The following is a 17654-nucleotide window of genomic DNA, read 5'->3' as shown; positions in this document are numbered from 1 at the left end:
GAAATGCTGTGGTTCTACCGTAGACTCATTTTTACAGCAGCAGGTCAAGTGAGTTATTTGTTTAAACTATTGGCTGTAGTTGTGCTTTTCTTAAACAGCTAATATCTTGCCATTTTTCTCCCTAAATGAACAAAGGTCCTCTGTATACTCTAAATGTGAAGGATGAACTCTTGAGAGAAAAAAGGTCCAGGCAAATTTATTTTATTTTCATTTCCTACTGCATATTTGTTTTCTCCCTGGAGACTCCAAGCAGTACTGTTCGTTGTGGTTGCTTTGCTGTCCTTTGAGCCAATCATAGTTGTTATTAAGATACAGGGGATGTGTTGTCACAGTTGTTTTGTTTCTTGCAGGCACCAATAAACGGATGTCGTTGTGAGCCACTGATAGATAAAGTAGAGAACCAGCTGGCAGCCGCTGTGGAAGAAATAAAAGCGGAGCTTGTTACAGCGCAGGATAAGATGAACAGCAAACTAGGTCAAATGGAAAACAAAACTCAGCATCAGGTAAGGAAACATTCCATGGACAAAGTATTTCTTCAAACACCAGGAGCCTGATTAAAGCCTATAGGGGTTGGTCTGCATCAGGAATGGGGGACCTCTAGCCGGTAGACTATACTCTTGGCCAACAGGGGGTCCAAGTTGGCCCATGAAGCCATTTCCCCCAAATCATACCCACCTGTTCATCAGCTGATGTTGCTGGGTCAACTGATATAGGCAGGGTTCTGTTCTGCTGGGGTCTGCTTCACCATTCCCTGGGAGAACACACTGGAGTAGCAGAACCTGCAGCTTATCCTGTTGGTGAGCAGAGGGTGCAATCCTGTTCCATGTTTCTCTTCCCCACCTGTCAATCACCTTACATCAGAACGACACCAGGTGATGCAGACTTCAAAAAGCAGGGTGAGCTGATTGAAAGCCCTTTTGCAAACAGCTCCACGCTGCTCTTTGAAAATGAGGTTTTAAAGAATAGCGAGGGGCTGTTTACAAAAGAGCACTGACTGTCACTAGGTCTTCAGGGGTTTGCCCATCTGTCAGATTTGGCCCTCCTAGGGGTGGGGAGACACAAGGATCTGACCTGCCAGCCAGAAAACAGTTCTCCACTTCTGGCTTACTTGTTACAATCTTCAGGTGGAGGCTGCTTGAAACTCATAACGTGGCAATCTTTTCTATGTGGCTGTTGCCCCATGGAGTAGCCAGACCTGGCCTAGCCAGACATTAGTTAGTTGTATTTCTGGAGGGGCTGCAATGCAGGGCATAGTGGCACTACTCTCCTCGCCAAACATTCCTGCACTGAGCAAGGAGGTCTGAAAAGCCTTGGGAAGCAAGCAGGGTTTAGAATTACCAGAAATCTGCCTTGATCACTGCAGTATCTCTTATTATTCACCTTGATCATTTGTTTATTGTGTCACTCCTTAGAGTCATACCTGCAGCCAACTGAAATAACCTGCAGTGTTTTTAAAAACGCTGAAAGGAATACTTTTATTCACAATGTTTCACAAATGCCTTTTCTGCTGTCCTTTTTAGATGCAATTTTTGCCCTTGGTAAGTTAAATTACCAGTAGTAAAGTAATGAGGTTTAATAAGTCAGCCTATGCATTGTTGTCATTTCTGCTGTGCTTTCCTGTTTTATCACAGCTCCGCGTTTTGGACAAATTGATGGCAGAGAGGCTGTCAGCAGAAAGAACAGAGTGCCTTCATCGTCTTCAGGAGCATGCAGAGTTGGAAAAGAATGAAGGGGAGAAACGCCAGGTAGATTAGAAAATAAGTATCTCGTGGAGCATATAAGACAATGAGGAATCTGAAACTTTCCATTTAAGATACACAGAAAAGAGCGCTTATCTAAAAGAATGATAAGCAATTTTAAAAAGGAAATTATCTGGTTATAGTGAGATACATTTTCATTTTTGAGCAGTCATAGATAGCTTACTTGGGTGGTTGGAAATAAGCCATTTAAATATGTTTCTTGACAGCAGCTTATCCATTTCAGTGATCTTATGTAAAACCTTTTTGCAAGATGCTTAAACGAACCCATATTCTGAGGAAATATCTGCTTCTCATTTGATTTTTGTGGTGTCATAATTTGACTGCCTTTTAGGTAGCTAACATTTGAACTTCCAGTTTTAGAAACCCAGCAGGAAAATGCTTTCAGAATGTCTCTTAAAACTTCTATTTCCTTACATAATAAGAAAAAAAAAGTCAACAACCCTGTGCATTGATGAACATGGGGGTGCAGTAAAGGTAAAGGACACCTGACTGTTAAGTCCAGTCGCAGATGTCTCTGGGGTTGTGACGCTCAACTCGCTTTACTGGCCAAGGGAGCTGACGTTTGTCCGCAGCACTGGTTGGTTACATTATTAGATCTGCTCTGGGAGGTTAAAAACTTCACGTAGGTCAATATATTTTTTTAGCCAAGCGGAAGGATGAAATATAAAATGATTAAAAAGAATGCTCCTGCTTGCTATCCTCAAGAATCTTCATATTTGTTCTGACATTTTTATGGCTCTAATGCAGCAATTTCTGTGTTTCCGTTTCCGTGTGTGTTTCCGTGTGCTGCGCTGGCTCGCCAGATGCAGCTTGTCACGCTGGCCACGTGACCCGGAAGTGTCTCCGGACAGCGCTGGCCCCCGGCTTCTTGAGTGAGATGGGCGCACAACCCTAGAGTCTGTCAAGACTGGCCCGTACGGGCAGGGGTACCTTTACCTTTTAATGCAGCAATAATAATCTTACAGCAATGTCCTACTCCCCCATTTTGGTAGAATAAGCAAGACACTATCTCCAGACATACTACACTAGCAATTAATAATGGCTATTGCATATAATGCTACAGTAAATCATGGTATAATTACAGTGTGCCAGGCCAATACACCAATGCAAATGTTCCATTTCAGTGTGCAAGAGTGCAGATTGGATCCATTATTGCTAGGGTCTTTCAAAGAAAACATTCATTATCCCAAAGCTAGATTTGTAAACTTCCTTACTATATAGGACGCTAAGTTCTCTTTAACTCAGTAGATCAGGCTGCAACAATAATCTAGCATGCATTTAGCTGCTAAAACTAATAGAATGTAATTTGACGGCCTCTGATTTGTACATGGGTTTTTCCCTTACAGATATCGTTGGTGGGGGAACTGAAAGCTTGGTGCATGCTAAAAATTCAGAACCTGGAGTTGAAGCTTTCTGGAGACTCTAGATCTTCAAGGCCAAAATCAACTCTGTCTACATGTGAGTCACTCGCTGAGACTTTGGATACAGAGAACCTTCCTTGTACGAAGGACTGTAAAACTAGCCAAACCCCACTGCAGTCGGATGGTTCGCAGCAACATTCTTGCACTGCCCTTCAGAATAGTGTCTCGGAAGATACTGGAAGAAGTAGAGTGCCCACAACAGAGCAGAGCTTTGGGAAGCAGTATTTTGTTGTTCAAGAAGCCAACACTCCAGGTATCTTTTTGTTAGTAGTTTGTGGAGGGGAAAGCTATGCTAGAGTATTGTGGCAAAGAATTTGTAATATTAGGGAGCACCCCCTCCAATGCCATCAGATCCTCTTCCACACTGATCAGACACATTTTGGATTAGTGCATGTCCCAATTAGGTGATGGCTGGTATTCATTGTCTCTGGTTGAGACAATGAATACCGGAAAGTGGTTGAGAGAATGAGCTATGATTAGTTATGCGTGCACCCCCTTAACAGGAATAGTGGGTCAGAGGTTCATCACTCCTGCTGTAAATACTGTATTTTTCGCTCCATAAGACGCACTTTCCCCTCCTAAAAAGTAAGGGGAAATGTGTGTGCGTCTTATGGAGCGAATGCAGGGGGGAGGCAGGCAGGAAAAGCCCCCAAAACCGCACACAAGCTCTCCACGTCAGTCCCTTCTCCCTCCTTGTAGAAAAGCCCGCAGGAGCCGCACGCTCCTTAAAGGGTGCGTGGCTCCTGTGGGCTTTTGCAGGAGGTGGGGGTATTGCCATAGCCGTGTGCAGCCTCTTCCTGCCGGAGGGGCTGCACGCGCCTTGGCAAAAACCAAGACAGCGAGCGGGATGGATCCTGCTTGCTGTCTTGGCTTCCTCTTTAGCCCCAAGCAGCCTCTCCCGGCTGGAGAGGGCTTTGGGGCTGGGGTAGGGGAACCCGGGCTTCCCTGGCAGCCCCGAGAAGCTCGCGGAGCAGTCTTTCCGCTGCTCCCCGACCTGCTCTTTGGGGCTGGCGGCAGGCTTCCCCCCGCCAGCCCCAAAGAGCAGGTTGAAAGGAACCCGAAGCCTCCGGAGTGCAGCGGAACTCCCGCCGCACTCCGGAGGCTTCGGGTTGCCTTCACTGAAGCCTGGAAAGTGAGAGGGGTCGGTGCGCACCGACCCCTCTCGCTCTCGAGACTAAAGGCGACTGAACGCACCTTGAACGGCAACTTGTTTTAGAAGGGGAGAACAAGAAAAAAAATTCTCCCCCTCTCTGCGCAGCGCCTCCTGCTACTTCACTGAAGGGGCGCTGGGTAGAGAAGGGGAGATTTTTCCCCCTTGTTCTTCCCCTCTAAAACAAGGTGCGTTCTATAGAGCGAAAAATATGGTAGGCCTGGGTGCTGTATTGATACATCACCCAGGAACAGTATGGAGGGCAGATTGTGATGGTGGCTTCACGTGGCGGTATATTGTGGGTGAAACGACACCACACCCGAGACCAGTGACCCAATGTTGAAAGTGGCGCTGGTAGCAGAGGGTCTTGGGTGTGATGTCTGTTTCACCCAAAATATACCACTGGGTGAAGCCCCTATCACAATCTGCCCTCCATACGGCAGAGAGAGGAGCAAGCTATATTGGAGGGCCGATGCAGCTTGTTATTTAAACATCCCATGATATCAGCAGAACACGATGTTTCACCAACATAGCCAATCCTCTACAGCTAAGGCTGGGCAGAGAGAGTTGAAGCAATTTAGCACACAGTTTGACATTCTTCAACACCTTCAGTACAGGGGGTAGTCCTTTGAAACAATCGTAGTATTCAGGGCTTTTTTTTCAGCCAGAACTCACTGGAATGGCGTTCTGGCACCAGAAGGGGGTGGGGAGACCCACTCTGGAGAGGCATTGGCAGGGGCTCGTTCAGCTGTGGTGTGGAAGCCTCTCCTGAGGAGTCTCAACAATAGGCCTGGATGATACATTGCCTGGGGCCAGAGTGCGACAGTGGCTTCACCCTCTGGTACATCATGAGTGAAACTGCAGCCACTCCTCACTCATGTTGCCACTAGTACGCTGGTGGCAGAGGGACTCAAGAGTGGCTGTGGTTTCACTTGTGAGGTACCACTGGGCAAAAACCACCATCACGCTCTGGCCCTCATAACGCAGAGGGACCATGCAGGCAGGCAGCTTCTTTAAACTGTACCGCTGAGGAGTGCACAGCTGCCTGCCTGTGCTCCAGCTGCCTTCAGACAGGCAGAAAAAAACTCCAACTACTGCACCTCCCCTCCTCAGGGGGATGGGGAATTTCCAACATAGATCAATCACCACCAACCAAGTGCACCACATAATCCCATACGTCTTAGAAGATAAGACGAAACAATGTGACTATCGCCGTGTGTACCCAATCGAAAACACCCCCACCATAGCATACCCATTCCTTCAAAACTAAGGAAAATCCTCACAACACTAAACTAGGAGACGCCCAAATACCCTGGAAAACACACCACCTTAAACAATCTAGCAGTAAAAGCAGCAGCCACTAGGCCTTGGACCAACTTCGAAAACCACCTCCTGACAACAGGAGGGACATGCCATGGTTTCCACAAAATACAAAATACTAGAATCCCAGAAAACCCCTCATCTCAATCAAAAGGGAGCACAACATAGGTTATGAAATAAACCCCGCCTGATGGATTAAAGGAATGTTTAGATCATAGTTTAATCCATCTCAGCCAAAAGAAGGGAACTCACCTTGAAACCTATCTACAGATGGTAGCTGACACTGATACACCCAGGAACCTCACCAAAATGCTGGAGAGGCTGCACCTCCACATGTGGTGGGAATGCCCCCAAACCCAACCCTTTTGGACATCAGTCCTACAAGAAATATGCAAAATAACTAAGCATTAGAAGCCACCCCAGAACTGGCCTTATTTAAAAGTTTCCAAGACAATAATTCTCACACTATAACCCACCTACTCTCAACAGCCAGGAGCATCATAGCTAGACACTGGAGGGACCTGTCAAGAGTGAACATGGACCACTGATACTAAACAAACTGAAGCTAGCATGGGCACAAATAAGAATGGTTTCACCCTGGTGTGGTTCCCCTTTATTACACACACAGCCCAACAAGAACCCACCGACAGCATATGAACTGATATAGCTAACTTGACCCAACAACCCCTCCACCTGACTCATTGCAGTCAACTGAAGGCAACAAACCATGCCCTGGAGTCCCCAATCTCCCTCACTGCCAATGAAAACTAGTAAAAGAATAGTAAGAGAACCTACCCACGTGACACTGGCACAAAAACCTTACACATACTCTATGTAAATGAATGAAAGTTTACTCCCCCCAAACCTTATACTGTCTGTAACATAAGCATATAACTGATCTGAAGAAAGAATTCTATGAACGGAAAGCAGAGACTGAATGTACTTTTGTAACCCAAGAAAACCTTTAATAAAAACATTTTTTTTTTAAACCAACTCAATAACTGTTCATATTTCCTTATTTACAGGAATAGAGCAACAGTTAGTTGGTGCTGGCCCAACTCCCGCTGCAGTTTCTCCTCAAGTTGTAAGGCCCAAAGACAAAGCAAGTTTCAGCAGATTGAAACAGGAACTGCCACCATCTGAATACTCAGGCTCCAAACAGAGACATGCAAAGGTACAAACTGTTTCCAAGACCCCTACCGAATTTACAAAGACTGAGGTGGAGAGAGGAGGCTGCTTTATAGATAAAGGAACTCAAACGAAGAGGTCTGGCAGAAGTGGTCAGTTGAAGCACAGGCCTCAGCAACATGCAGGCACCCACTCTGCAGAGCAGCCGCCGCCACCACCTGCTGTCTCTGGAGGAAAAGAGGTCAGCCCTCAACTTGCAGGCACTTCTCAAGCTCTGGAAATCACACAGTACTTTTTTGAGGCTGTATCCAGCCAGATGGAGAAGTGGTATGAAAGGAAGATTGAAGAAGCTCGGAGCCAAGCTGACCAGAGAGCCCAGGAAGATAAAGCACTCCTCAAAGAACATATAAAAAGTTTAGAAGAGGAACTCTATAAGCTAAGGACTAAAGTGCAGAAGGAACATTAGCATTTGCCTGCTCTCATGAAGTGTTGCAAAGGAACTGACAACTTTCACAAACAGCAATTAAGCTAATTTTATTGGAGTTTTATTGGAATTTTACACTTCTTGGGGATTTGTGGCCTTGCCAGATTATAAGGATTTTTGCTCGTGCATTGCTCACAAGGAATGCAGATTGCTGCCCTCTAAGCAGCACTTGTTTTGTACAGAAACTGCATTGAATTTTCCTTCCCCTGTTAAAAATGTTTCTTTTATCCCTATACAGTGTGCCAGTGGTGATAGTATAATACAGAACATAGTTGTGTGGCTTTTCAGTGCTGATGATACAGCTCTCCAGTATGCCTGTGCCATTTTTATGAATCTTGTAAAGTTTTATTTTATACGTATTTAAGACATGTTTTTGAAGCGAAGCATTCTCTTGCTCTACCATATGTGCTCATGTATCTTTTTGAAAATAAAAGAATTAAGCGCCCCAAATTAGCAAGGCTACCTCTTCCTCCTTCATAGAACTGCATTGCCATTTTATGAATCCTATGGGTTCCCCTACCCCAGTACAGATAAGAGTAGCCTGTATGGGGAACTGTGTGCAAACAGGTCATGCAAGTGATTTTCAAGTCCTATCTAACACTTTGTGCTGCCTATGTGTACTTTTGTCATACTGTTTTACTGATCAGCTCTTGGGATGGAGGTGCTGAAGTTTTACCCTTCCAACCAAAAAGCTAATTGGCATACTTGGCAGCCAGAAAAAACATTATAGATAGATATTGAGTACCTTTGAGTGACAGTAAATTCCTAAAAGTTAACGCCTTGTCCTTGTATAGTGATGGTCAACAGGTGGTCTGTGAGCTAAATATGGCCTTTTTAGCTGGGTCCTGATGCCCCAGCCAACTTCTAACCAAGGTGTGGTACCTTGTTTCACTCAAAGGAAAAAATATACTGCTAGATAGTAGCAACATGTTCTTCTGGCCCACTAACTGTTATTTGGAGAATAGAAGAGTCCTTGCAAATACAGAAATGGGCCGTATTTTCTAAATTAGATTCTGTCTTCACTGCACTTGCCCCACATGAATTTCATCTTTTAACAAAAAGTTTAAAAACTTGCCTTAAGGTTTCTATGCACAATTGGCCCCTGACGGATTGTGTAGTGTCAAGTCTTCAAATTATACTGTTATTCAGCCTTACTTTATTTTTAAATATATCTTGAGTGCTGTGATATGTGTCAAGAGGTGTTTTTTTCACCCAGGGTGGTAATCTTTAACATTAACGTTGGCATGACACTTAGGCAAAAACAGCTATTGCTTTTAAAAGTTCAACAGCCCGATGCAGCTAAAGAAATCTAGTGTATATAAGCAGACTTGGATATATGTTTTCCACATCTTAGTGAGGATGCAATATATTAACATTGTATGCCTCCATGATTGTGCTTTGCTAGCCCTATTATTGCACAACTAATGCTGAATTGAGGCCAAATCTGTTGTGATTTAGAAATACCGTATTTTTCTCTCTATTACACGCAGATTTTTTCTCCTAAAAAGGAAGGGGAAATGTCTGTGCGTGTTATGGAGCGAATGTGGGGGGTCCCTGGAGCCGATTAGGGGAGCGCAGGAACAAAAATCAGCAAAAATCAATCGTGCGTTGTGTCGGAGAGGGAAACCTGAAAAGAGGAAGTGGTTGCTTTCCTGTATTCTGCCTCAGGGTCTTACTGCCCACCCTCCTCTGTTTCGTTGCTGTGTTTGCTCAAACGGAACAAAGAGCAGGCAAATCCCCTCCCCTCCAGGCAAGCAGAGGGGAAAGCAGAGGTCTTTCCTTCTAATTCCTCTCCGTGCTCCTCGCAGGCAGCCAGAAAACATGCAGGAGGAGAGAGAAAGCTGGCTTCGGTTTGTGGAAACTTTTGCCTTTCTTTCCTCCCTCCCGTAAAATCCCTCTCCTGCTTTCTTAGCCAGCTGCTTCTCTGCACACCGCTCTCTTGTCCCTTCTGTGTTTTTCCTTCACTCCCCACTTAAAATGTAGTTACAAAGCATGGATCCACATGGATCCTCAGGATCTTTGCATTGGGCCACCCCAAATTCACCATCAGATCACATAGCAGCCTGCCCCCCTAAAATCACACACCCACTGTTGCCTGGGGCTGCAATGGTGCAAAAACGTGGTTAAAAAGCATGGATCCACATGGATCCTCAGGATCTTTGCATTGGGCCACCCCAAATTCACCATCAGATCACATAGCAGCCTGCCCCCCAAAAATCACACACCCACTGTTGCCTGGGGCTGCAATGGTGCAAAAATGTGGTTAAAAAGCATGGATCCACATGGATCCTCAGGATCTTTGCATTGAGCTACCCCAAATTCACCATCAGATCACATGTCTGTGGCCACAGCATGAAGCACAAAAATGATACATCCACTGTTTCATTCAGAATTTTTTTCCTTGTTTTCCTCCTCTAAAAACGATGTGCGTGTTATGGTCAGGTGCGTGTTATAGAGCGAAAAATACGGTAGTTCTCCAGGCACAGATCTTACCTCTCATGTAAGAGTATAAACATTTTGAATGAAGTCCTTAAAGAGAGATGGTTGTATACGAAAAGTACATAAAGCTCTTTATGCACAAAATCTCAATCCAAATACTCTACATTTTTTACATTCATGTGCTTCTATGGTCTAAATCTATGCTGCCCAAAGTGGGGTATAATTTAAATCCTACAATGAATTTAAATCTATAAGCATATTAAATGTGCCTAGGTTATAATTGTTACAATTTGGAGGTGGTGGTGTTGGGTTGTGTGATACAGCTAAAAAAGCCATTTTTAACACCAAAATCCATATTTAAGGTAGGCCAAACAAGCTAATAGTGCACTATCACAAAGTAAGTCTGCAGATTTTTGTGTTCTTCAAAACTCTTTGTCAGGGTAGAACTGAGCAGTGGTGGAAAAAAGTTGGCTGATGGACATGGAGCCTGTTATCTCACCACAGTCTTAAAATGGAATGGAAGGACGTAGCAGACAATCTAACTGAATGCCTTTCCCCGTTATAGAATTATAGAGTTAGAAGGGATCCCCATTGGTCATCTGGTCCAACAATCCCCTACAATGGAAGAATCTCATCCAAAGCCATCCAACCTCTACTTGAAAACCTCCAAGGAAGGAGAGTCTACAAGCTCCTATGGGAGTCTGTTCCACTGTTGAACTGCTCTTTATGTCAGAAAGTTCCTCCTGATGTTTAGTTGTAATCTCCATTCTTATAACTCGAATCCATTGTTTCGAGTCCTACTATCTGGAGCAGGAAAAAACATATTAGGTTGCACTAAGCCTGCTGGAAACAAGCAGCGTAACTGACTATCCTCCATCTCTGGAAACACACAGAATGTCTCATCAAAAATTTACTAAAGGTTTCCTGCATTCTGTTCATTTTGAGTATCCTATTGTTTTCAGGCATGGGTGCATTAGATGTGCATGGGTCACTCTCTGGGGGTTTCAATGGATTTCAGAAGTGTTAACTGCCCTCAGAAGTGTCAAGAGCAGCACCTTAAGAAGAACTACTTAAGATAGCACACACCTCCCATATTATTACAGACCTAGTTCAGAACTAGAAATCTCCCTGTGTTTCAGCCTCTTATGAGCTGCTTCCCATCACACCTGAACCTTAAAAAAATCTCAACACTCACACCTATAGCAGTACTAGCTGCTTTGTTTAAGTCTACTTACCAATAAGGGAGTCTGCACAGAAATCAGTTTGGTTGTGTGAGAGGTCCTTCCATGGCAGTCTTTTGAAGGAGACACACTGAAAAAACAAATACTGTGTTCCACCATCAGTGAATGATCAGGCTACGATTTTGCCAGCTTTAGTGTTCTCTCAAGCTCTTCAAGCTGTAGGTTGCCCTGAGTGATCATCATCCTAATTGTGTCCTGCAAAGCAGAAATTATATACTTAGTAGGCACATGCAAGGCAATATGCATTCATACACTGAATCTGTTTTATTTTGACAAATGTTTTATCAGTCTATATTTACATCCATAAAATTCGCAACTAATGATCTCACCCCAAAGGCTGCTCTACATATTAGGGCTACTCCTAGAGGGCACTTAGAAAGGCCTCTGCTTATGTTACATACATACATGTTTAGGAAGCAAAGAACCAACAGCTGCACTAGCATAAACTTTTTGAAATGGGAATGCAAGATAAAGTTTCTTGGTCAATTGCAGGTAATCCTTATTATATTTTACACCACCCTTCCTCTGAGAGGAGCTCAGGGCTGACACACACTAACTGCAAATGAACAGTAATACAGCATTAAGAGAATCTGACAACTATAGCAGGTGAGGCATATTGTGTTAATAAAAACAGTCACTATTCTGCAGGGCCTAGGATAAACAGGCACATCTTGAAAAGATGCCAGAATACTCACACCGTGTGTGGCAAATGAATCTCTATGACAGGGATGGGGAGCCTGACCACAACAGGCAACAATGACAGGTGGGCAGGGACACCCTGTTAATCACCTAACATCATTATTGTATTCAGTCATGAGACTGTGCCACTGGAGCTCATACATACATACATAAAATGTTAAGGCCACAGAAAAGTATCAGAGCTGTTAAAAACCACCTATCTACTATACCAGCCTTTCTCAACTCTGGGTCCCTAGATGTTGTTACTACAACCCCTATCATTCCTAGCCAGCATGGCCAGTGGACAGGGATTATGGGAGCTGTAGTTCAAGAACATATGGGGACCCAAGGTTGAGAAAGCCCACAGTATACTGAAGCAGTATTTAAGAGCGAAACACAAGAATATTAAACTTGGTGACATCTGTCTGCAGACAAAGTGCTGACCTAACAAATGCCTTTGGTGCTATCAACATCTACCTCAGGGGTAGGCAACCTAAGGCCCGCTCGGGTGGCCAGATGCGGCCCAATCGCCTTCTCAGTCTGGCCCGCGGATGGTCTGGGAATCAGCGTGTTTTTACATGAGTAGAATGTATCTTTTTATTTAAAATGCATCTCTGGGTTATTTGTGGGGCATAGGAATTTGTTCAGTCCCCCCCCCCCAAAAAATATATATAGTCTGGCCCACCACATGGTCTGAGGGATGGTGGACCAGCCCACGGCTAAAAAAGGTTGCTGACCCGTTCTACCTGGTCCAATGTGGCTCAACTATTCCCCTCCCAATTCACTCTGAGCCACGGTTATCCTTTAGTAAGGGAAAGATATGGCACATGGGATGGATTCATTTAAGTATTATAACATATAACCATAAAAAAATTGGATCTTGTTAATTTCGCACAGCAAGGTATTACAGCCCATAAAAATTAGTTGAAATATTAGCCGATTACTTCAGAGGGTTTACCCCAATGACCAGTTTGGGGTTTTACATAGTGAGCCTTGGAAATCCCCATTCTTGAGTCATTTAATCAAATATCCCAAATTTGTCCAGTCTACCGTGGCACCTCTTGCAGGTGAGACACAGTGATAATTATTCCCAGTCATTATGAGGTGTTCTGAACAGGCTGTTTGGAAGTCTCGGAGAAGACATCTTCATGAGCCAGGAATACAGGTTCAACCTTCAACTGCAGTGTACCAAGTCAGCAGAACCCCAAGTATTTCTCACCTCGTCTGTAGCACCTTTGTTTCTTTTGAAGTCTTCCCTTGCCCAGTCCCTGAGGTAATGGCGATCAGCTTCATTAGGCACCTGACGAACAGCCTTCAGAATTTTTCTATACAACTGAAGGACCTGCTGCCTTCTCAAGAACTGCAAGGTATCAAGAAAAATAAAGGATGACCCTTTTATTGTTTGCACAATCTAGTGTGTTTTTAAAAAAACTTTTAAAATTTAAAATTAAAACAAAACATATTATCCAGAAACATATCGTTCTTTTTTCCTCCATTTTTCCGCCCTCCCTCCCCCCACCCTCCCACACAAAACCCACCCATCTAGTGTTAATCATGTGCTCACATCCTCATGGAAAGGTGTCTTAAACCGAGTCAGGTGACTGATAAAACTTTTGTATTCGTTGTCCAGGGATGTCAACCTGTGGCATGCTAGCTGGGGTTGTTGGCAGAGTCCAAAAACATCTGGTGACATGTTCCACCCTTCATCTGCTCTGAATGTCAGGTCTCTCCAGATCTCAAGTAGAGATCTAGCCCAGAGATCCTTTTAACTGGAGTCTGAATCTGTGTATATACCGTATTTTTCGCTCTATAACACGCACCTGACCATAACACGCACATCGTTTTTAGAGGAGAAAAACAAGGGAAAAAACATTCTGAATGAAACAGTGGATGTATCATTTTTGTGCTTCATGCTGTGGCCACAGACATGTGCTCTGATGGTGAATTTGGGCTGACCCAATGCAAAGATCCTGAGGATCCATGTGGATCCATGTTTTGTAACCACGTTTTTGCACCATTGCAGCCCCAGGCAACGGTGGGTGTGTGATTTTTGGGGGGCAGGCTGTAGCCATGGACATGCTATGTGATCTGATGGTGAATTTGGGGTGACCCAATGCAAAGATCCTGAGGATCCATGTGGATCCATGCTTTTTAACCACATTTTAAGTGGGGAGGGAAGGAAAAACACAGAATGGACAAGGAGCACGAGAGGGGTGTGCAGAGAAGCAGCTGGCTAAGAATGCAGGAGAGGGATATAACGGGAGGGAGGAAAGGAAGGCAAAAGTTTTCCCTCACCTACCCACCCAAGCCAGCCAGCCAGCTCTCTCTCTCTCTCTCTCTGCTTGCCTGGAGGGGAGGGGCTTTCCCTGCTCTTTGTTCCGTTTGAGCAAACACAGCAAGGAAACAGAGGAGGGTGGGCAGTAAGACCCTGAGGCAGAATGCAGGAAAGCAGCCGCTTCCTCTTTTCAGGTTTCCCTTCTCCGAGACGCGAGATTTGATTTTTGCCTGCTTTTTTTTGCCTCCACTCGCGCCATTTGGCTCCAGGGACCACACATTCGCTCAATAACACGCACAGACATTTCCCCTTCCTTTTTAGGAGAAAAAATCTGTGTGTTATAGAGGGAAAAATACAGTAACCTATGGTTGTAGTAATCCCACTACAGGGTCCATCTGCTTTCTGCTGCAAACCACAGTCTATAAATCAGTTATTCTAACTACCTGCCCTCCCATGTTGGTCCATTTACAGTCATCTATGAAATCACTCCAAAAGTAGAATAAAGGTAACCTTGAGTTTTAAAACATTTGACAGCATCATAAAAATGATTCAAACACTACAATGAAGAGGCCCATGTGTGTCACAAATCATCACTTACTACACTATTAAAGAAAAATAGTTCTTTTCTGTAGTTCAAAACAAATAAATCTTTAAATGAAAAAAGACAGAAGATATGTTAATACATTAATGCGTTCACATGTAAAACGCAATGTTTTCCAAACTACCAGTTACCATACATCCACTGTTGCCCATTCATTTATAAATTGTCTCACTTAAAATATAAAAAATTAACAAAATTGTCCAGTAGCACCTTATAGACCAACTAAGTTTGTTCTGGTATAAGTTTTCATGTGCACCAACACAGCTACCTACCTGAATTTAAAATATTAAGTTAAAAAGCTCAGATGCAAAACACACAATGCCACAGGTAAAGCACTCGTCTGCATAAGATTTCTGCAAGTACCTTGTCACATATAAATACCACTGTCCCATTTACATGCGGAGTGTAAATGCCTGAGTTACAGACCTGTGACAAGCTTGTGCTACACGTGAATGGCCAAACTCATGTGGAGCACATGTTTATAAGGGCAAGCACTTGTTCCCATTTTTGCAAGGCCCACTTTGCAAAGCAGAGGTGAGGCCTTGTTTGCCCAGAAAGTTCTATCAGTACAACCCGTGTTAACTCCTCTGTTATTCACAGCAACCAGAATGCTAAAATTCTATAGGAGTACAAACTCCTTTTCGAAAAGAAAAGAAACCTAAGTTCTTGATATATTTTTTTCATAGAACAAAAATATAGGTTGCTTTTCTATTTCCTACACTCTTGTCCTGTCCACTACAGAGGGTAGGGCAGTAAAAAAATGTAAGAAGTGGATCCAAGAACAATTCTAGGACATCACCTGCTCATCATCCCCTCTTGGGTCAAAAAGCAGTATATGTTCCATCACCTAAAATGTGAAAAAACAGAACAGAAGCAAGCATGCCTATCAAAATAACCCCTAGATGCTATTGCTAAATGCTATTGCTCAGAAGAATATAAATGCAGCCTTAATGGGGTCCCCAACACTCCTGTGAAGCGTGAACATAAACATGCCATATACTGTACAAACTATACTATTTACACCATCTTTCCTTTTCCTGTGGAAAATCAGCTGGCAATGCTTTTCCTCAGCATGCAAATGCTATGGTGGAAGCAGCTCGAGGAAAAGAGGACAGAGGCTGGGGAAGGAACAGTGGGGTGGTGAGATGTCCTTTCCCCACCCTTGGGACCCCCTGGGCAACTTACCAACCCTGCTGTACCTGGAACTGGGTGTGGAGAGCGCTGCCCGACTGCTAAAAGGGACATCCTGAGGAAGCTGCTCCCACCTGCCCACAAAAGCAAGCCCAGACTGAAAAGCTTGGGTTCTGCCAGGAGTTTCTAGGATCCTTCCTCTTCCTGGAATTTTTGCGGAACAGCTTTGAGTTTATTTGGGCCCTGGGTGAGAGGCGTGGGATGGAGAAGGAACCAATCCCGATTTATGTATTAGCAGTAATGTTGTAGTTTTGTCATATGCAACTGCTTGTTATTGGTTGTTGTTTTTTAACAACTGGTTACAATATTGCTGAAGTTGCTGCTATAGCTTCCGTTTCTTGTTCGCAACTTTAAATTTTTAAATTAAGCGGTATAGAAATGGAATTAGTAATAGAAATAATCAACAGTAATGGCTACACCCCTGACCTAAAGGTAGCAAAGCCATTACAGTATTGCCTGCTGCTGCTGTGCCCCGACCCAATGCCCAGTCTCCTCCAATGCCCGGTCGCCAAGCCTAGACCCTGCTCTCTGCCTCGCCGAGGAAAGGGCGAAGAGTCGCCTCGCTGGGGGGCACCTGCCTTCTCTTCCCTCTCTACCTGCTTCAGGGTGAGCGCCGTCGGGGGCAGCCGGGACGACGCCATGACTGAGGCGCGCGCGCGCGCTTCGCTTCGGCGTGGTTCTTCCTTCTCTGCGCTCTGCCGAGGCGCGTCCGAGGAAAGGGAAGCGGAGGCTCCCCCTTCCCCGCCCGGCGTCTCTCTCCAGGCTCTTGGGAAGAACGAGGCTGCTCGGAGCGGCGCCGGGCAGCTCCGCGAGGAGGGAAAGAAAAACTCTGCTTCTGCGGGGCGAGCGGCTCAGCAGGCCGCCCTTCGCGCACGGTTGCAAGGGAGAAGCGCGCGGACTTTGCAGATATTTGGAATGGACGGCGCAGGGTGGGCCGAGAGCGGCTCCTCCTCTGAAAACTGAAGGGCGGGACGGACTCCTGCAGCCTCGCCGACGAAGCAGCCCTTCCGGCCAGAGCTAAGCGGAGCCCACGTAAAGGGCCGGAGAGGGCTTTGGAAGAGTTTTACTCTTTCATGGCAGCGTCAAGCACAACGGCGATTGCTCCAAGCACCTTTTTAAACCTGGTTAGATTTACATCTGCCTTCATCCCCCTTTCAACAAACGGTCCCCACAAAAAGACTCAAATAAGTGATTTGCAAATCACTTTGCATATAAGTGGAATATTTACTCACAGTTTCCAGAAGCTGCAACGAAACAAGCCCTCTGTCAACTGGCAGTGAAACAAACGACCCAAGAAGGAAAAGAACTGTGTTTCCTTACAAATAAGCATCGTGTATGTATAGCACAGGTGCAGGCTTTTCAAATCTGCCTTTTGAAGAGATTCAGTTCACCTGCAGGATCAGCTGAGCTGGGAGCCAAAGCCACGTGACTCCTCCTCCTCTTGCTCCAGGAACACACACACACACAGAGAGAGAGAGAGAGAGAGGGAGGGGGGAGCAGAAGCTACTGTGACCCTGCTAAGCAGCAACCTGAGCCCGGGTTAACCCTCATGCAACTAACTGTATCTTACAACACAACAAAAAAGTACTTTCTACAGGCTCAGAGGTACACATGTAAGTGCATAAGGTCCAAGGCTCAGTATTGATGGAGGCAGTGAGAGATTTTACTTTCTTGGGCTCCATGATCACTGAAGATGGTGACAGCAGCCGTGAACTTAAGAGATGCCTGCTTCTTGGGAGGAAAGCAATGACAAACCTAGACAGCATCTTAAAAAGTAGAGACATCACCTTGCCAACAAAGGTCCGTATAGTAAAAGCTATGGTCTTCCCAGTAGTGATGTATGGAAGTGAGAGCTGGACCATAAAGAAGGTTGATCGCCGAAGAATTGATGCTTTTGAATTATGGTGCTGGAGGAGACTCTTGAGAGTCCCATGGAGAAGGGGACGACAGAGGACGAGATGGTTGG

At 44.9% G+C, this 17654-nt stretch overlaps 2 protein-coding genes across 18 annotated transcripts in view; one reads left to right on the top strand and one right to left on the bottom strand.

The window, feature by feature from the left end:
- The window catches only part of ANKRD6 (ankyrin repeat domain 6), a 68576-nt gene extending 60863 nt beyond the window's left edge, over positions 1-7713 (top strand). For all 15 annotated transcript variants that reach the window (XM_028722972.2, XM_028722973.2, XM_077926160.1 and 12 more), the window contains 4 exons: positions 351-503; positions 1632-1745; positions 3107-3434; positions 6677-7713. In XM_028722972.2, coding sequence (XP_028578805.2) covers positions 351-503; positions 1632-1745; positions 3107-3434; positions 6677-7245 — 1164 coding nt within the window. In that variant the 3' untranslated portion in view covers positions 7246-7713. The remainder of the gene's footprint in view (positions 1-350; positions 504-1631; positions 1746-3106; positions 3435-6676) is intronic.
- LYRM2 (LYR motif containing 2) lies at positions 186-16635 on the bottom strand. Of its 3 annotated transcripts, XM_077926164.1 has the most exons (5): positions 16285-16635; positions 15297-15344; positions 12841-12981; positions 10938-11138; positions 186-414 (listed from the first exon to the last, which is right to left on the bottom strand). In XM_077926164.1, exons 1-4 carry the CDS (start codon positions 16327-16329, stop codon positions 11058-11060), a joined length of 315 nt encoding a protein of 104 aa, XP_077782290.1. In that variant the 5' UTR covers positions 16330-16635; the 3' UTR covers positions 186-414; positions 10938-11057. The 3 variants fall into 3 exon arrangements, with proteins under 3 accessions (XP_077782290.1, XP_028578812.1, XP_077782291.1); XM_028722979.2 differs by lacking the exon at positions 15297-15344 and having other exon boundaries at positions 16285-16620; XM_077926165.1 differs by lacking the exons at positions 15297-15344; positions 16285-16635 and adding an exon at positions 15683-16090.
- Positions 16636-17654: the final 1019 nt, after the last annotated feature.

This window comes from Podarcis muralis, chromosome 3 (genome assembly GCF_964188315.1).
Source record: "Podarcis muralis chromosome 3, rPodMur119.hap1.1, whole genome shotgun sequence".
NCBI lineage: Eukaryota > Metazoa > Chordata > Lepidosauria > Squamata > Lacertidae > Podarcis > Podarcis muralis.
The sequence above is the reverse complement of the archived record's forward strand: the minus strand, read 5'-3'. Positions and strand labels throughout refer to the sequence as shown.